The sequence below is a fragment of the Alosa pseudoharengus genome, unplaced genomic scaffold (genome assembly GCF_046254945.1).
Source record: "Alosa pseudoharengus isolate Yale_2024_CS ecotype anadromous, Long Island Sound unplaced genomic scaffold, YU_APseudo_1.1 YU_APseudo_1.1_scf_1, whole genome shotgun sequence".
Lineage (NCBI taxonomy): Eukaryota > Metazoa > Chordata > Actinopteri > Clupeiformes > Clupeidae > Alosa > Alosa pseudoharengus.
In genome coordinates, this window is record NW_027468564.1 from 26,028,023 (window position 1) to 26,048,691 (window position 20,669).

Consider the following 20,669-nt stretch of genomic DNA (forward strand, 5'->3'; position numbering starts at 1 on the left):
CTTACATAATATACTGTCTTTTAACTACATTAGGGTAAAATTCTTTCAATAACAAATTTCTGATAATTTCTGATAATTCTATCTCAGGTGATGTCTTAGAATAAAAGTGATCTTCTTTAATCATAGATTTCAGAAGCTGGTATAGCTATTAAGTATAAGTATATAAGTATAAGTATATTTACTCTTTTGATCCTGTGAGGGAAATTTGGTCTCTGCATTTATCCCAATCCGTGAATTAGTGAAACACACTCAGCACACAGTGAACACACAGTGAGGTGAAGCACACACTAATCCCGGCGCAGTGAGCTGCCTGCAACAACAGCGGTGCTCGGGGAGCAGTGAGAGGTTAGGTGGGGCACTTCAGGCGTGCCTACTGGTCGGTAAACCGGACCCCCTGGTCGGTAAACCGGAAACCCTCCGGTTACAAGTCCGAAGCGCTACCCAGGCCACGGCTGCCCCATGATATACCCTCTTGGTATAGCTCTAAGGATGTTATTGTACTTCTTTACTGTACTGTTAAGGTTACATCTCATACAGAAATACTTATGCTTTAATGCAAAATGTAATGTTAGGAACTACTTAAAGTTAGGAACTACTTAAAGAATAGGTGCCAAAGGGTGCAAATTAAGGGGTGTCTTTCTGATAGTCTCAGTATTGAATCTGGTGTGCCACAGGGGTCCATTTTGGGTCCACTGTTATTTACATTATATATCAACAATCTTGGTGATAACCTATCAGACGCAAGTATTCATTTATATGCAGACGACACCATCATTTATTGCCCTGCATCGTCCATTGATAGTTGCATTTCAAAGCTGCAGGAAGCATTTACAATAGTTCAGCGCAATCTCCTCTCTTTAAAACTAGTTCTGAATGATAAGAAAACAAAATCCATGGTCTTTTCTAGGAAACATAAATGTAAATCTTCTCTACCACCTCTTTACACTTTGCAGGGTAAAGCTTTAGAACTGGTCTCCTTCTACAAATACCTAGGCTTTGTGTTGGAGGAGGACTTATCATTCAAGTTACATGTTAGACAATTACTATCTAAGTTAAGGCTAAAGCTGGGGTTTTACTTTCGGAATAGTGCCTGTTTTTCAGTCAGCCAAAAGAAAGTTGGTGGAAGCTACCTTCTTACCTGTCTTAGATTATGGAGATGTTTTTTTATAGAAACACCACTAAGGCTCTTTTACATTCATTAGATTATGTTTATCACTCTGCTCTAAGATTCATAACTCGTACACATTACTTCACTCATCACTGTGCACTGTACGAAAGGGTAGGTTGGCCCTCACTTCACTTAAGAAGGTACAAGCATTGGCTTATATTTGTGTACAAGGCCATAGTTGGCCAGCTTCCTCTGTATATGACTAGTCTTTTAACTGTCAATAGTCAAGGGTATAATCTGCGTACAAGTAGATATATTCTTTTAAAAGTTCCTTCAATGAAGACCGAGTTTGGAAAAACTGCTTTTATTTATAGTGCATCAACTGCTTGGAATGACATTCAAAGATCGTTTAAACTTACAGTATTTATTTCAATCAATGAATTTAAGTCATATCTCAACCAAACATTCCAAACTGTCTGCACCTGTTCCTAATTTTTAATTTTGTTTCATTGTTGTATTGTTGTGTGTGTGTGTGTGTGTGTGTGTGTGTGTGTGTGGGTGTGTGTGTGTGTGAGCGTGTTAGTGTATGTGCGTGTGACTGTTGTTTATGTACTTATTTTTACTTTGTCTGTCTCTATTATGTTCACTGTGTGCTGCTACCTTGGCCAGGGCTCACTTGTAAATGAGATATCTATCTCAATGTGATTTTCTTCCCTGGTTAAATAAAGGTATAATAAAAAATAATAAAAAAATGCAAATGCAATGCAAAAATCCTGATTGAGTCTCACTAATTATATTAGACATGCCTTTCTTCAACCTCGGAGCAATAACCCCTGATATAATCTTGTAATCTATTCAATAAAGTTATCAGTCTTAAATTGTCTAAAATTCTTTTATCTTTACCTGACTTTGGAATAAGTGTAATCAACCCTTGTTTCATGCTTGACATCAGTTCTTTGCCCTCTTCTTTTCTTCTTTTAAAGCTTATTTTCTTCTTTTAAAGCTTTAAACAGTAAACATCTTAGAGGTAACAAGTTACCAACCATTACATTTGGTTAAGCAATCTACAAAATCCCATACAATAATTGCTGCATTCAGGGTGCGATTTGTAGGGGGGGATGGTGGGGATGGTGGGGATTTCCCCCCCTCTGGTTTTCCTATTCCTACCTCTGCTAAATTATTTTTATCCCCGGTGGGGACAACATTTATCTCCCTCTGCCCCTCATATTGATTAATGCTACTTCATATAAGTAAAGCGCTGCAACGTGAGAACAGTCTAGTAGGCTAGCCTACATAATAATCTGATATCAGAAACACACCGTCACCGTCAGCACTCATGCTGCTGACACAGTGGCTGCGTGATAACTTAATTTGGCCTTGATCGTGCAAGACATTTCAGAATGTCGAGTGTGTAATCCATCATAAATGGCTAGTTTCAATGGAAAAGTTAGCTGGACAAATGAAAGAAAACGAGAAGGATTCAGTGAAGCATATTGTCATATTTTAGAACCTTCAAAATTAGAAAACTGATGCAACTGAGATGGAGGACAACTGCACGTAGAGTAGAACGTAGGCCTATTGTCCAAAGGAACTTACATTAAATGAGGAGATATTTGTTGAATGTCACAAAAAGTGTTACAGAAATTGCTTGGCATCGCTTATTCAATGGCTCTCTACCGAAACACCTGTAGTTTGCGGAGGACGAACGAGAAAGCACTCGTTTGATAAATCAGCCAGTAGGCTAGGCCCAGTAGACAAATAACTTTCAGAAATAATCTGTACTGCAAAAACGAATGTTGGTGGGTATTTAAACTATCTAGCGGGTGTTTTAACAGCTGCAAGAAATAGAAGCTTCATGGTCTTTATGTTCTGGTTCGTAAATTATTTTCATAAAACTTCCAAGTTGCCCTATAACTTTACTCTCCAAACTCTTCACTGCACTGTAGCCAATTAACTGACTGTATGATAGTAGGCTATTTATTTTCTGTAGGCTACAATAAACACATTTATTTTTTCAACTTTTGCAATATTACGCACTTGGCTACTGAACGCAAATCAGCAGGAGAGAGAATGCACGTAGCCTACGCAGCGTGTAGCGCAATGTGTAGGCTATTTGGTTACCAACTAACACTGTTAGCCAATTCACTAACTTAAGACTTCAGTGCCATCATATACAACGTTTTTTTACACAACAAATACAGAAAGGATGGAGGCAGCAAAAGTAGAGAAGTCATTTCAGATGGGGCAAGAACAAGGTGAATTTGTATACTTGTCAAAACGTAGTCCTACCCTGCATTAGAGGAGCTGATCATCATACCAAGCACACTCGCTGTTTAAAGTCATACACCACGGTAAACTAAAACTAAAATGTTACAAAGGTGGCAAAATTAATATAGGCTATTATTAGCCATGACATTATAGGCTATGAATCGTTCGTTCATTTTTTTTTTTGGGGGGGGGGTTACAAACTTATTCAAAATCATCCCCCCCTCTGGTTTTTACACAAATCGCACCCTGGCTGCATTTATTCAGCAAGTACCATTCTGTTGTCAACCCTTCCTGAAGCATATTCTACTAGTTATACCAGGGGTCTCCAACCTTTTTGGGAATGAGGGCCTGAAGGACCCAAAATGAAGGGCTACTCATTTGAAACAAACAGACCCTCACTCCTTTTTTGCGAGGGTAATCCTCCTAAATAGTAGGCCCATGTGATTTTTACATTTAAGTTGTCAACATTATGTAGCCATATTACATGTAAGCAACTGTATTGTCATCTGATTCTTCAATACTTCAATATCAATATTTCAAAGTTTCCATGGGGAATCTAATCTAATTGTTTAAATGAAAAAATCAATCTTTAATGCAGGGCCAGGTTAGGGGCTACAAAGTCCCTGGAGTTCTGGCTCTTGAGGGGGAAGCGCTGCTCCTCTCTCCCCCGCTCCCTCCAGCTCTCCTCCAGGCAGGAGCGGCAGAAGCTGTGGCCGCAGGAGAGGAGCAGAGGGTCGCTGAAGAGCTCCCGACACACGGGGCACGACAGCTCATCCTCAGTATCCTCATCCTCCAGAGATGACCACCTGGGGAATATCACACACATGAAGGCATACAGAATGTGTGTGTGTGTGTGTGTGTGTGTGTGTGTATGTGAGTACAGAATAATTACTGAAAGAGTGAACCATAACACATGCATATGAAAGCATATATGTACAGTATATGATGTAAAACACACAAAATGGTATCGGATTTTTTTTAAAAAGGCATTCAGAACATGTTTAACAATATCAAATGGTTCCTAGTGTGTTGATGAGTACATATTGTGAATGTGGATCATACAGTGTTAAAAGTTGCAATTGGTGAATAAACTCTTTTGAGAGGTGGATCAACTGTCTATTTTTGACATTTCAGAGGTGGATAAACTGTGTTTACTTGTGTTAACCTCCACTACAGCTCTATACCTTACAGAATGTAAAATATGCTGAATTGCACAGGAAGAATAATAGAATAGAATTATTAAAGTTCCCACATGTTTGGTAAGTTTGGCCACTGAGTCACTGTGGATGTTTGTATACACACCAAAGCACACAAAACAAATTCAGATACCCACAAAACAAACAAATAAACACAAACAGAGACACAAACAGAAGTTTTCAGTTTGAGTTTCATAACTCACCTCTTAATGAGAGAGGGTATCAGCATCTGGAATCTGATCATCCACTTTTAGGTAAACTGTAAACAAAAACAACAAAAAAAACAATAACAATCTTTTTGACACTTTTGACATCTTATTTGTATTGTTCATTTTGTCAGGCATAACTTTTGGACTATTGACCTGTGCACCACACACACACACACACACACGGTTAAGCTTTATAGGAATATACTGTACATCCAACAACATACATGTAGTCATATGCATTCTCATACAAACTTAACCACCTGTGAAGTCATCAGTGGGCTCTCTGTCCTTCATTAAGGCCTCAGTACTGGCCATCTCGGGGTACAGTATGTCAAAGGAGGTATTGCGCCTGGGGAGGGGACTGGAGAGAGGAAGCTGGTCCCTGATGAGTTTACGGCACAGTGGATATGCCATAAGTGCAGACGTGGTAACGTCCCCGACTGACAATTGGTCAACCAAGGTTTTGATTCCCATCGCTGCTGAGTCTGTGACACTTTGGATAAAACCGTCTGCTGAATAACACTCTATTGGACACACAAAACATTTAAATTTACATTTTTGTTTAGTTGTTTAATTAAAAAGGCAGATGTTTGTTTGTGTGTGTGTGTGTGTGTGTGTGTGTGTGTGTCGACATGAATATATGGATGTGGCATTTCAGTGTTGTTGTGTTTGTGCTGTACTGTGGATACATGACATCCATACATACATATGTTAAAACAACCTACAGAAAAACATGCATGACAACAGGAACACTAACACATAACACATATGGTGAAAAACATAAATATTCATCATCAAATCAACATATCAGCACCACAGCAAATACACAATGCATAGAGGCTGAACTGCACAGGAAGTGAATTAAGTACAGAATAATATTTGTTGTCTGTTTGTTTGACACACACACACACACACACACACACACACACACACACACACACACACACACAGACACCAAAGTATTCAAACACAGTGCAAACATGGAAAAATGCACAAAAATACATTCACTCCCTTTTTTACACAGTTTGGCAGTGTTTCACCCCTCTTTCACCCTTGTAATATAGTATACTTGTACAACTGAGATAATTTTGCCAATTTATGTTTTAATTAAATAAAAATAAACCAGCTGTTTTCATGCTTACCTGATGAGTGACTACTGACGCAGTGATAAATGACCCAGGGTGGAGACTCCACATAAGAGGCCATGTAGGGGGCTATCAGCTGACCAGTCAGGGACCCACAAAACATATGCCCAGGGAGATAAGAATTGAACTGAACTCTGCTATAATATTCTGCTACAACACTACTATATACACCCTATACTCTCTATGCTAATACAAAAGTCTGCCATATATGAAAGTACTTATGTTGGCACTTGCTGGTATATACTTGATTGATGTGTCTTGTCTTGTTCTCTTGTTGATTTGACACCCTGGCCACCACACCTTCACTCTGATGCCCTCTAGAGGGCGCTATATGACTCATCTCACCCTGGCCACCACACCTTCACTCTGATGCCCTCTAGAGGGCGCTATATGACTCATCTCACCCTGGCCACCACACCTTCACTCTGATGCCCTCTAGAGGGCACTGTAGGTCTATCAAGGCCTTTTGAGTGAAGATGTGGTGGCCAGGGTGAGATGAGTCATATAGCGCCCTCTAGAGGCCTTTTGAGTGAAGATGTGGTGGCCAGGGTGAGATGTTTTTCAGGACTCCTGAAAATATTCTACCCCTACATCATCAACACAATGAACTCTGTCTCATAACTAAACACTGCTGCTAGGTACAACGTCCCCTACATGGTGACCTCTGTATTTCAGTACATCATGTGCAATATATGCGGTGGCAGTGAGTGAAATATACTTTTTTGATATATGTCTGCGTGTAGGTAGTAGTGCTTATCTGGGTGCACACTTGCATTTTAAATACATTTACATGCACTCTTAAATGTGCATATGTACAGTATGAGTTGAATCTATTTGAAGAATATTTTTGTTGTGTCTTCTTTGTATGTAGGCTACCGCTCAGGAAAATGCTCTAGATTGTATTGTTCAACTGAGAAGGCATTCTATCTATATGCAGTTAGCACTCCTGAAACTGTCATGGCACCATAAAAAACATTGATCACCTGTTATATTTGCTTTTCTTTCTGATTTTGATTTGCCTTATTTCTGGGCACTCAAAAGTAACAATTCTCTCCATTTCTATGAACCATCTTCAACACTCCTTAGTCAGATCTGTGAACCACTGTAAGCCAGATGTATAGTATAAGTAAGTACGTATAAGGACTGTTTAAGGTCTATTTGGTTTATGCAGGATTATTCAGCATGAAACCAGTGTAGTACATTTTGACCAACATGACATTAGCAATTAGAAAAGAGTACACAATCAATCATCATACACAATCAAGTGCATGGATGCATTTGCTGTTTAATTGCATTCATGATGTACACAAGTGAGAAAATGATATGGAGTTTGTACAAGCAGTTTTGAGAATTTATATTCTGACCTGAGAAATGCACAGCGACTGAGAAAAACTGCAATGCTGAATTAATGAATATGTTATGCATGAATTCATAAAAAAGTTCTGAGCATCCACAGCGATAAAAACAAAAGATAAAAGCATCCACAGCGATAAGTTCTAATATATCTTTGCAGCAATGCATGTGTTCTTCAACTCTTGTCTCCCCATGTATGAATAATATTTATGAGTCATTTCATATGAGTCAACTCCCTATATCAAAGGCTAAACAAAACAGTGAAATTGGCCCATGTTAAGTTAAAGTAAAGTGTTTTAAGTAAAATTAAAAAATTGATAAATTAAATGTTGTGATCAATATGGCTGTGAATCTTTATTGCATGGAGAATATAAGTGGCACTCTTGTCTTTTGTAGGATAACCTATGCCACTAACGGAGCAGGCGATTGGCAGCTAGTGTGACTCGACCATAAATAAAACATCCAAACTCAAAAATCCTTTTCAACTGTTTACTTAAAAATAAATGTGTCAATATACAAAATGAAACATCAATGATGTTGTTCAAATAAACTAATTAGCTCTATCTCTTTCTCATCATCAGTGTCGGACAGAAAACTGTGTTGACCGTCTCATGCAACCTAAGCACATGTATGCATCACATGACTTACGTAGAAAATCCCAGTGCACCTCTCCCCTGATAGATGAACTGACGAATATAATTAAAGCACTTAATAAAAGAATAATTATACACAACTTAAATTAAGAATTTACAGTAGGTAAATACAATATTCTAATTAACAACAAATAATAAATTCAAATTGGCTCTTACAGAGAATATGTCGAACAATATAGATTTTGTCTAAATCTGAAATCTGTGGCGCAAATGGTTATATACTGTATATAATATATTGAGATGGGATTGAGACATGACCTGGAATGTAATATATATGGGAATATTATAAGGAAATGAGATTATAAGATGTTTTAATGCACAATGCCCTGTCTCTTTTGGTCATGTTGGGTCCTCAATCACATACACAAAATTTGATTTACCACTGCCTTATGTTGTTTTCCTGTTTGTTTTTCTTTGTTGTTTTCTTTTTCTTTCATTTTTTGTCATTGCCACATGTTTCTCTTTCCCTTCTTTGAGAGCCTCCTCACACACATGCCTGGTATAGTGCTTTCCTCCACTGACCAGAAGTACCATTTTCAGTAATTCGGCGACCTCCTGTTGGTTCTCACTGATGTTGTTGAAGACAATATATCTCTTGTCACATGTATTTATAATTTTACGCAAATCACTGCTTGAATGAATGTATTTGTGTACTGATGTTTCCCCCAGCTGATCAGCATGAGTGAACAGTACAATTGTATGGCGTAAAGCCTTTTCTCCTAAGTTGTCTTTGATCCATTCAATGGCCTTCATCTCCTTGTCTGTGAATCTCACATCCAGTCTGATCACAAGTAGGAAGGCAAGTAGTTCAGGCAAATACAAATCAATGTGCTGTTTCAGTTCTTTCCAGACATCTCTTTCCTTAATATCTCTGTCAAACATATCTGGAGTGTCAATAACGCTGAAATTTGCACCTTCAACTGAAACTGTTGACATCTGGAATTCTCTTGTCACAGATTCGGGTGCACACTTAGATAAAAATGCATATTCCCCCAAAATTCTGTTTCCACTTGTACTCTTTCCCGAACCAGTTCCCCCCAGAAGTATGATCCTCAGTTGTTTATTTTCAAACTATAAATCAATCAAAATAAAATGCAATTAAGGCTTCTAAGCTTTTTTCCCCAGACGCAAGAAACACATTTGGATAATTCTGTGTCAAATCGTCACGCTTTTGGATTAGAGGGACTATAATTTGTATTGAATATTATATTTAGTAAAATTGAACAGTAAGTAAGCGAGACAGAGACACACCACAAGTCTTAATGCTCAATTCAGATTGAAATCCAGTTTTTCTGTGGCTGTTCACATTCTGACCAGGATACGCTAAGCAACAACAAATTCACACACAGCACGCAGTAAACTCAACTGACTGACTGACACACATCAGAGAGCTCCTAGAATTTACACAAAAGTGTAATGATCATTTGACACAGAATTACCCTATATCACTTCCCATTTAGAGTGTATATTAGATGGATGATATATAATATATGCAAACTATATATGTTTAGCTAAACTGGACTTCATATTTAATGTGTTATGAAAAATGTGCTATTTATCAAAATAAAAGAAATTACTCACATCCTCCATCATCTGCATGAAAAGATATAAGCCTGTGTGACAACGTGACATACTGTGAGCTGTCGAGAATGTGAATGTGAAGTTGTTGAATGTGAATAAGAGGCCAACTCCTCCAAAATGCCCAGCAGCCAATCACAAGTTGATTAAGTTATCTGATGGGTGTGCTTCATTACTTCACATGTCAGATGTCATTACTCCTGTCCTGTGACTGTCAAGCATACATACATTAAACAGAATGGAAGATACATTTTGTAAGTAATTCCATTTTTATATTCTCACATCTATTACCCTATTTTTTCTTATTCTTCAGAAGGGTAACATTTCACAGATCATTACACATTTTACAACCTTACCACAATCCCATATTTTTTAAGAGTACAAATTACTGACTGGTGCTACTGTAGTTGTCAAAGATGACATGCAAAAGTTTGCTTGTGTGTATGCTTCTTAAACATGTCTATGTTTTATGTTTACATGTCTAAAATAATTTGTGTTAATAATACAGCTACAGTGACCAGCATTATACTGTATTATATTAGATTAGATTCAACGTTATTGTCATTGTAGTGCAGAAACAGTAACATTATAAGAGTAGTAAGAAGAAGTGTATGTGCAGGATGAATAGTATGAAGAGCAGTGGAATATGGCTACGTATAAGTGTATTGCTGTACATCTGTAAACAAATAGAACACTACGGGTGGGATAGGGTAGTGCAATTGTATCAAGGTCGTTAGATAGACTGTAGACCTGTCATCTGTTTTTTCCCCCCACAGCCCTGAAGGAAGTGCTGAGGAAAACTCTGGACAAACTCAAAGCGACTGAGTTTAAGAGGTTAAAACTGTACTTGAAGGACCTGGGCCAAATTGCATGGGCGAAGCTGGAAATGGCTGACCACGATGACACTGTGGAGTTGTTGGTGGAGGCGTATACCACAGAAGCTGGGAATAAGATATTGACCATCTTGCGAAAGATGAACCACATGCAGAAGGCTAAGGACTTAGAGAGGCATCTGAGAACACGTAAGTCTGTATATCTTATAAGGAAATGTGTCTCGCATTTGATGTTTCTATCTCTGGATGCAGGGGAGTATTGTTGCGCTCAGATGATCTAGAGTTTTAGCCAGGTGCGTTTAAACCAAAAGTTGAAGAGAGAGAGAGGAGTAGTTCGCACACTGAAAGAATTGACTTAAACAAAGTCTATAGAAAAAGTTTGTTCATTTAATTATGGGAGCAAGAGCATATTTCTATCTCTACCTGGTTTTCTCTCTCGCTTCCTTTCTCTGTGATCCCTTTCTGTTTCATTTATCTCTTTACTTGCTATAATAATCCCCTCTTTCTGTCTGTTCTCTTTCAATGTATATTTCTCCATCACTCTGTCCCTCTACATATCTCTATCTCTCTCTGTGACCCCCCAGCCCCACATCTGCTAATCTTTCTATCTCTTGTCTTTTCCAAAGTGGGATGTCAGCAGAATGCCGCAGGAGGTGGTCTTGATGGGGTCAAAATGGACGTCACTGCTAAATCTTCTGGTTTGAGTGGAAGAGCACCCATGCCACTGCAAGAATCAGGTAATGACCCACTACCAGCATACCCACACACACACACACACACACACGTTCTTGTTCTTTGTATATTGATACCTATGTCTGTTGCATATGTGGATATGCAGGTTGTGATACACCCACTGATTGGACTGTTGTGCTTTTGGGCAAAACCGGATCAGGGAAGAGTGCAGCAGCAAATACCATCCTGGGGAAAAAGGTATTTGAAGCAAAACACTCACTTGTTCCTGTGACACAGCACTGTACAAAGGAACAAGGAGAAGTTGAGGGAAGAACCATCACAGTGATTGATACACCTGGCCTATCATGTCATCTTGATCATGCATTCCATACTGAAATTAAGACATTTTTGGATCCTGGACCCCATGTGTTTCTGCTGGTGATCAGGCTGAATGAGAAAGTCACAGATGATGTGAAGAATGCCGTGAACTGGATTGAGCACAATTTGGGGAAGGATGTTTGGTGCTACATAATTATACTTTTCACTTATGTAGATCAACTTGAGCCACAACTTCAGGCACCACTGAAGACCAAGCTTAAGGAGTATTGCAGAGAGAGTAAATATATACGAACTCTGATCAACAGCTGTGGAGGAAGATTTCATGCATTTAGTAATGTTGGAGAACAGAATAGCCCTCAAGTGAAAAAGTTGATCAAAATGATTGATACGTTGGTGTGGTGGAATTTTAAGGAGGTGATGTATGACATCAGTCAGTACCGTAATGCTTAGAGACAACTGAATGAGAGACCCAAAAGAGACCCAAATACCAAATGAACATTTTATTCAATTCTTTATTTATCACAGACACTAGTACAGTGTCCATAGCAGATAATAAAAATCAGACAGAATAAATATATTTAAAATCAAGAAGACAAAAGACAAGAAAACAAGACAAAACAAACCATCAAGACAACAAAACAAAACAAGCCATCAAGACAACAAGACAAAACCAACCATCAAACAAATAGGCATTCTCTCCAATGCCTCCTAAGCTTAGAGGAGTACTTCAGGGAGCTCTTGGCTGGGTTCACTAGAGCTTCAATAATACTGTTGTGAGAGATCCAGGCGGCACATGAATTTGTACATTAAATTTCTAAGGACTGCCTCACAGGTTGGCACATTGGAGAAGACAAACAAGTAGCTGGCACTAAACCATAGGTAGCTGCATCAGCAATCTCATAGTGTCATTGTAGGCAACTTTAAGCTTCTGCAAGCTGCTTTTCTTATATCTACACCAAAGATGAGCAGTATACATAGGTGTACAAAAGGCTTTAAACAAAGAGCATTTGACATTAGAAGAGCACATACTGAACTTGCGTAGTAACATGTTAGCCTGGGCATATAATTTGCAGCGTTGACGATATATATCTTGATCATCACTAAGATCATCTGAGATTATATGACCAAGATACTTTACTTCTTTACACACCACAAGTGGGCTATTACACAGATAGAAAACAGGGAAAGTCAATTTTGTATCCTCTTTGCTTCTAACTATCATGACATTGGTCTTTTTTGCATTAAATTTAATGTCATACTCAAGGCCATATTGTGTGCATACCTTAAGTAGTTGCTGCAAGCCAGCACTGCATGGACTAACAATGGCCAAATTGTCTGCATACACAAGATGGTTAATGAGAGAGCTACCAACGAGGCAGCCAGTAGTACACAAACTCAGTTGGATTGACAAATCATTCATGTATACATTAAATAAAGCCGGGGATAATAATCCCCCTTGACGGACACCATTTGATACATAAAATGGGGAGGATATTCCACAGCCCCATTTGACCCTCATTGTCTGGTGACTGTACCAGTATACTAGAATCCTGATAATGACCTTTGGTACCCCTCTTTGAAGTAATTTAATAAATCATTTTCCATGGTTGATCCTATCAAACGCCTTAGAGGCATCTAAAAAACACATAAATACGGTCGAATTCTGATCCACATATTTTGCAACCATTTCCTTTAAAGCAAATATACAAATATCTGTGCCATGTTTCCTTTTAAAGCCAAACTGATTATGTGATGTTAGTAAAAAGGTATCAAGCCTGGTAATGAGGACGCGTTCCAAAACTTTGGATGGAATACTAGAAAGCGCTATTGGTCTGTAGTTGTCAATGCTATTCAGTTTCCCGGCTTTATCGTTTAGGACTGGAACGAGCAATATGGAGAGAAGTGAATCAGGTAGCACCCCATGGATAAGGAGCCCAGTAAAGCACATTGATAATAAAGGACAGAGTTTCTGACTCCCATACTTCAAGTGTTCTGCATAGATATGATCCATGCCACACGCCTTGTTATTATCTAACATTGAGATTGCATCTAAAATTTCATCAGGTCTAATTACAAGATTCTCATTTGGTTCAATGTCATTTAACACAAAGGGTTCATTCTTAATACAGTTAAACAGTTCTTGATAATGTTCACGCCATTTCTCAGCTATTTTCTCAGTACCAGACACTCCCTCTATATCAGAGGGGAGAGAGGTTTTACAGTTATTTAACCTCCTTCCAGAAGTCATAGTAGTTATTAGTGCATCAGCTCTCATAGTGTTTTCCTTCCTTTTAATAAAGCGAAGAGCATATTTAAATTTTGCGTTTGTGGACTTTTTATTCAAAAACAACAAACCTTGTCTAGGCCTGCCTGCTTCTGACCAAAGTTTAAACGCTTCTCTAGCTGCAGTATGTAACATACCCACGTGATCATTCCAGCCAGGTTTTGCATTACTATGCATTTTATTTCTCTGTGAAGTGAGACAAGTACTTGATGTAGTAAGACTGTTGACAATGCTTTCATACAAGGAACATAATTCAAGACCATGGTTAGAGTTCTTACAGTTCATGTCCTGGCACAGCAATGCATTTTTTATGATTAATAACTGAATAAAAAGGCCTAGCCTAAATTAATAAAGAGTAAGGCAAAACAAATAGCCTAGCAGCCTAATGAAACATAGGTCTATGGATTGATGCAGTACCTTTGCAACAATATTAAATTAAGCTGTCACCATATGCCTAGGCTAAGTTTGCAAAGAGGAGAACATTTTAATTTGATTCACAATGAAACGTTACATTTAATTTACATGTTAACAATGAGTAGTTTTGGTTGTTGTTGGTGACGTTATTGCATTCCTTTTATGAATGCAAAATTGTTCCCTCGCGATTGGAAGCTCCTGTTGCCGCATAGCGCATTTCAAAACATCACAGCGTAAAATGCCACAACAAGCTGTTTATGAATAGGTCTTAGTGAGTTAGGAGTCCTCTCGACTGCGTTTAAGCTCCCCCAGACTTTTAGGTGCTACTTTTAGGTCTAAAATGCTTCATGAATTACTTTTTGTGAAAAAAATTCGGAGTCTTAAAGTTAGGAGTGACACGTCCATTATTTTTAGGAGTTGCTCCTAAATTCGCCAGTTAGGAGCTACTTTTAGCCTTAAAATTCTTTGTGAATACGGCCCCTGAATAAAAAGGCCTAGCCTAAATGAATCAAGAATAAGGCTAAACAAATAGCCTAGTAGCCTAATGAAACATACGGATTGATGTAGGCCTAGTATCTTTGTAACATTATTAAATTATTCTGTTACTATGCCTACGTTTGCAAAAGAGAACATTTTAATTTGATGCACAATAATGTTACATTTAATTTACATTTTGACAATGATTAGCCTAGTTTTGGTTGTTGTTGGTGGTGTTATTGCATGTTAGTTATGCCTACAATGCAAAATTGCTTCCTCACTATTGAAAGCTGCATAGGATTTCAAAACACGGCAAAATGCCGCAGGTTTGTGAATAGGTCTGTGAGTTCTTTTAAGCTGTCAGAGGTGGGAAGGTGTGATTTGTTGGGGGGCAGGGCCGGATTAACTGGTCACAAATGTCTGATGGCCCCCCTTCCCCCCCAGCCAACGTGAATCGGGAGGTCAGTTAATAGGCTGAAGATTTTTCCTGCCATCTAAGGCAGCGGTCCCCAACCACCGGGCCGCGGCCCGTACATTCCTAACCGGCCGTAGCCTACGACATGAGTTTAAAAAAAATGCATGCAAACTAAACTCAATTTAATTCGCAATAATGTCACGTTTTTACATGGCATAGGCCTATATGCAGTTGTTTGATTGCACGCATGTTTGCATTTTGCAAGGTCTATTTTCTTACGTCTGTCTGTCCCGCCTTCAACACTTTACATATTGCCTTCAGCGCTGCGCAGCCTCAGGTCAGCTCACTTCACTTGATCAGTGAAGTGAGCTGACCTGAGTAGTGTCACACGACCGGTGTGTGACCCGTAGTGTCACACGAAGTTAGCTAAACTGCTAGGGGCGCGTCTAGATTTCTAGGCTAAGAATGAGCAACAAAAAACAAGCATCTTTAGCAGACACTGGCCAGGGTGTTTAAGTTGCGAGAGCCGCTGCAGAGATTTCTTACAGAAAAAAAGTCACCGTTAGCTGCACATTTTAGTGATGAGGACTGGGTGTCAAAACTCGCTTACCTATGTGGCATATTCGGGTTGCTTAATGACCTTAACCTGTCACTCCAGGGGAGAATGACGACTGTCTTTAAACTGGCAGATAAAGTCGCTGCATTTAAAGCCAAGCTTGATTTGTGGGGAAGAATGGGGACGGGGTGTATTTGATATGTTCCAAACAGTAGTGGGGGTTTTGGGAGAGACTGAGGCAGGGCCCTTTCTCTTGCAGCTGGAAACCTCTCTGGCGGGTTTTTGGATCAAAACCAAAGCAGAATATCCCGAGATAGCCGTAAAAGCGCTGAAAACGTTGCTACCATTTCCCACCACGTATCTATGCGAGGCCGGGTTTTCTGCAATGACTGCTACTAATACCAAATTGCGCAATCGACTGGACATTTCAAACACACTGAGGGTGTCACTGTCTTGTTGCAGGGAAACAAGCACAGGGCTCCCACTGATTATATTCGTAATGCACGTTTAGTTCCCATGTTTTGTTCCCATATTTTGTTAAGCATGTTCACACTTGATAGATGTAGCTTCAAGTTGTTCAATTTTCATAGTTCATATTGTTCAATTTTCACTTCTTCAAGTTCACGTTTTTAAGAGTTCGTTACCTTCACTGTTCAGTGTGTAACTTCACTTCACACATAACTGGAGATAGTTCTTTTCAAGTAATGCATGCACAACACATATGGAACATGGAACCCCCGAACCCCCAATCCCCCCCCCCCCCCCACCCCACGGTCCGTGAAAAAAAAAAATGGGAATCAAACCGGTCCATGGTACGTAAAAGGTTGGGGACCCCTGATCTAAGGCACGAGCGCATCTGTGAGGCCAAGCCTCACCAAGTAGCTCGTTTGTTTACAACTAACATTCCATTTAATTAAACTGCTTTATAGGCTATGCCGAAATAGTTTTCAACATTTTGAATAGTGTCGGGTGAATTGAAATGTTCTCAAAGTAGCCTTATGGCTGAAAGCTGCTTGGGATCCCCCCCGTCAAGCAATATAACCATACAAACGCGCTTCCTGCACTCATTGTTTCAAAAGGAGTAATTTTGGCTTTGTCCGAACTGAAGAGCTGTGGACGGCACGGCACGGTATGCCCAATGAAAATAAATTAACGCAACGCAATGCAACACAACACAGACACCGCTTCTCTCGCGTCAGTCCCTGACATGAACGAAACACAGAACCCGCTTCTCTCACGGCAGTCACTGACAGTAGCCTAGAATAAATGCATGTGTGGCAGAGCTGAGGGGTTATTGATTCTAGACGACTACGCCATCTAGGGGATTGCGCCCCAAGAAGTTTAGTTTTAAAGGGAGGTTACTCTCAACCAATGACACGGGTTCACATACATCAAGAGACTGAAGACGTGATTTACAAAAAAACATTTTTTATTAAGAGATTGGCAAGGTACCAACAGAGTTATCACTCCTTAAAATGCAAGCGGATATGAGCAGTTATAATATGTTATAATATGTGTGGACCATGGGGGCGCAGGGCCCGGAGAGACTACTCAGCTGGGTAGTGTGGGGAGAAACAGGGCTGTAGCTTACCACGGCAGGGGTAAACTGAAGAGGAGGGGGACGGGTCCAAAACCACACCACACGTGAACACAGCAAGATCAAAATACAAAAGAAAAGAAAGCAAAACCCTGGATGTGCACAAAATAGAGGACCAGTGAGGGAAGGGCTGCACCACCGACTCACTGCAGGTCAAACAGCTCCTGTCTTCCACACACACCAAGGGAGAGAGAAAGAAAAGGGCAACAATGTTTAGTGAGGGCAGGGAGGTCACAAAATGGCTAGTTGGACATAGCATACAATAATGTGTAGGACACTTAGCTTTTATGCACACAGAGCCCTGGGCCTTCCACTTAGTACTAGGCGGGAGGTCCCTGCATACTGCCCCAATGGTCCACTGCAAGACAACCACAAGATTCCAAGGCCCACGCACACACACATGCACATGCACCCTAAACCGCAGACGAACACACACAAGCATGCACCTCAACCGTAGACACACACACACACACACTCACAAGCACATGCACCCCAACCACAGCCACAAACACACGCACACACACACACAAGCACATACAGTCAACTCTCCTATTTAGGAGAGTGAAATGAAAAAAAGAAAATAAACAAACGAGAACAACACACAGCGTGAAGACAATGGACACAAAAGTAGGCCTAAACCATATAGCAACAGGCGGTGGTGATAGAGGCGAGTACAGTCTAGCCCAGTATCATTTGGAAACGTTAGAACATGCAGTCATAACACATAGAATACACAGTATACTGTACGGCAAGCGGCTTCCCAGGTGGCACGGCCAGGGGGAAGCTACCTGACTGGACAGCAAAAGTTAGCCTACGGTACAATTTATGTGGAAACAAAGCAGCAGCGACGAGGCCTATGTGCAGCCACAATCTGGAGCACCGCCCAGGCTTCAGTTAAACTTCACTGTCTGAAATCACAGATGAGAATTAATACAAGCCAAATACCTCTAAATGCAGAAACTGAAATTAAGAGTACGCTACATACCTGGAAGCACAGCTAATCCAAGAACATGACAGGAAGGGCTACCGAACAGTGCTAAAACCAGACAACAGACAAACAAGGCAGATTAAACCCCCCGGAGATAATCAACGGGGTATAAAAAGCGTCCGACATAAATTAAGAAAATCGGAATACCTTAATGGCACGATTCCAGTGAATAAGCGCTCAAGGCTGGACGTGCAAACAGTCCACTGCCAAGCGAAGAGGCGCTCTAAAGCAAGGAAGCATAAACTAATGATGCGGTCGCACAAAAGCATGAACAGGTGTCACGACCGCATCAAACCCCGTGGGAATTTAAAAGAAAGCTGACCTTGTAGTAGAACGATGCAAGAGACCCAAGCAGTAAACCTAGCTCCAACAAGGCCAAACCAAACTGCCCGCAAGCCACCCAAACACGGAAGCTAGCTCCTCCAGCGACAATGGGAGAACGGAAGACGCACTGTCAGCTGATATCTAGCCGTATAAATATACTCAATGTAGGGACCGCCCCCCTCATTAACGTACCCACCTCCAATCTGGCAGCTGCCAGAGAGAAACAGGGAAAGCACAAGCTACCCTGCTACAATCCACCCCCCCTTTTTGTGTCGTCGGCCCGACGATAGTAAGTTCAACACAACGGGTTGAGGCGGAACACGGCAATTACAGAATCCCTTGTGTTGACTGTGGCAGCCGGTCACTCCCCTGGAGGTTTGATCCGGTAGGTCAGAGGCCATTTGCCACTCTGAGGCAGACGGTTGCTGCTCCTCAGAGACAGCCACCATCGCTGCACCGGGGATTGATTCAGGTGGATCAGGGTTCGCTTCCAACTGAGATGTGGATGCTCGTGACTGTTCTGGGACCAGCACAAACAAATCACCCTCACAAACCTCATGGGGAGGTGAGGAGTGTGTAGCTATCAATGATGTCCTGGTACATGGGCTTAGTTCAGGGTGGCCCTTTTCCACCCTTGCCTTCAAGAGAGTGCGGTGAACTTGCCTCTGCTGCAATGGGTCCTCTACGGGGGCTATAGAGTACACTGCACCCCCTGCTGCCGGTGCCCTAACCACCTGGTACACTACTGGGCTCCACAGGTCCTGGATTTTATGTCTCCCTCTCACACTCACATTGCGGAGATACACCTGTTGGCCCTGCACCAGTGGTGTGCCATGGACATATTGGTCATGGTGGGCCTTCCGGCAATCAGCAGTTATCCGCAATCGCGCCTGGGCTCCCTCAAAGCCTACCTGGAGACGGGACTGGTGTTCAAGGATCCAATCATGCACTCTTCCAACCCCTGGTTCCTGCACCCGACCCAGTAGGAAGTCGATCGGGAGGCGCGGCTCTTGCCCAAACATAAGGAAGTGAGGACTCTCCCCTGTGGCTTGATGGGGGGTGGTGTTATAACAGAATAACAGCTGAGGAAGACAGGACACCCAATCCTGTTTCTTAGTCACAGGCAGAGTGTGCAAGAGGCCATGCAAAGTGCGGTTGAACCGCTCGCACTGGCCATTACCCTCTGGGTGATAATGGGTGGTGCGGGACTTCCGGACCCCATAGAGGTCACAGAGCTGATGAAGGAGTAAAGACTCAAAACTCCGACCCTGGTCCGAATGGATCCGGGCCGGCACCCCAAACCTATAAAACCATTCTAACACTAGAACTTGGGCTACAGTGTTAGCCCGCTGATCCCTTGTGGGGATGGCCACAGTGTACTTAGTAAACACGTCGGTCATTACCAGCACATGCTCCACCCCTGAAGCAGAGGGTTCCAGTGTTGTGAAATCAATAGCTAAGACTTCGTTCGGGTGAGCTGCCAGCAAATGGCCCATGAAAGCGCGGGCAGGCCGTTGCGTGTCCTTGGCCAGTTGGCACCTGTCACACTCCTGACACCAACGCACCACGTCTGTAGTCATACCTGGCCAATAGCAGCGTGAGCGGAGCAGCTCAGATGTTCGCTCAACGCCTTGGTGACCATGATCTTGGTGTAACTGGGTGAGCACCTCTTGCTTCAAGGCACTGGGCAGAACGAGCTGCAATACCTCCTCACCGCCATCTGGGCGGAAAATACGACGGTAGAGCACACCCCCTTGCTCCACCAGGCGGTCCCATTGTTGTAGCAGGGTCAGGACTGACTTGGAGAGTGTGCGACGCTGGTCAGCACTGGGGCGTTTTTTCTGCCTCCAGAAGCCCAAGACCTTCCCCAAAACTGGGTCTGCCTGTTGCAGGGAGGACAAGTCAGCTAGGGTGTGCCCTGGGAAGGCAACGACCAAATTTTGACTGACAGCCACTGACGGCCCTTGTTCAATAGCCTGCAACAAGGAGGCTGGAAGAGAAAGTCCTGGGGCCAGAGAGTCAGGATCTACATCTGGCTGGTACTGTCGTGACAGTGCATCAGCATTGGTGTTACTCTTTCCTGAGCGATACCGAAGCTGAAAATCAAACAGGGCCAGTTGGGCTGCCCAACGCTGTTCAGTGGCTCCGAGCTTCGCGGAGGTCAGGTGGCTAAGGGGGTTGTTGTCTGTAAAAACAAGGCACTTATTCCCCAGCAAGTATTCTCGAAACTTCTCAGTCATGGCCCACTTGAGCGCCAAAA

At 41.5% G+C, this 20,669-nt stretch overlaps 1 protein-coding gene across 1 annotated transcript; it reads right to left on the reverse strand.

The window, feature by feature from the left end:
- Positions 1–3,424: 3,424 nt before the first annotated feature.
- Positions 3,425–5,887, reverse strand: LOC143124062 (E3 ubiquitin-protein ligase TRIM4-like). The gene is made up of 3 exons (XM_076285338.1): positions 5,042–5,887; positions 4,776–4,831; positions 3,425–4,182 (listed from the first exon to the last, which is right to left on the reverse strand). The coding sequence occupies exons 2-3, from the start codon at positions 4,814–4,816 to the stop codon at positions 3,966–3,968; spliced, it is 258 nt and encodes an 85-aa protein (XP_076141453.1). The 5' UTR covers positions 4,817–4,831; positions 5,042–5,887; the 3' UTR covers positions 3,425–3,965.
- Positions 5,888–20,669: the final 14,782 nt, after the last annotated feature.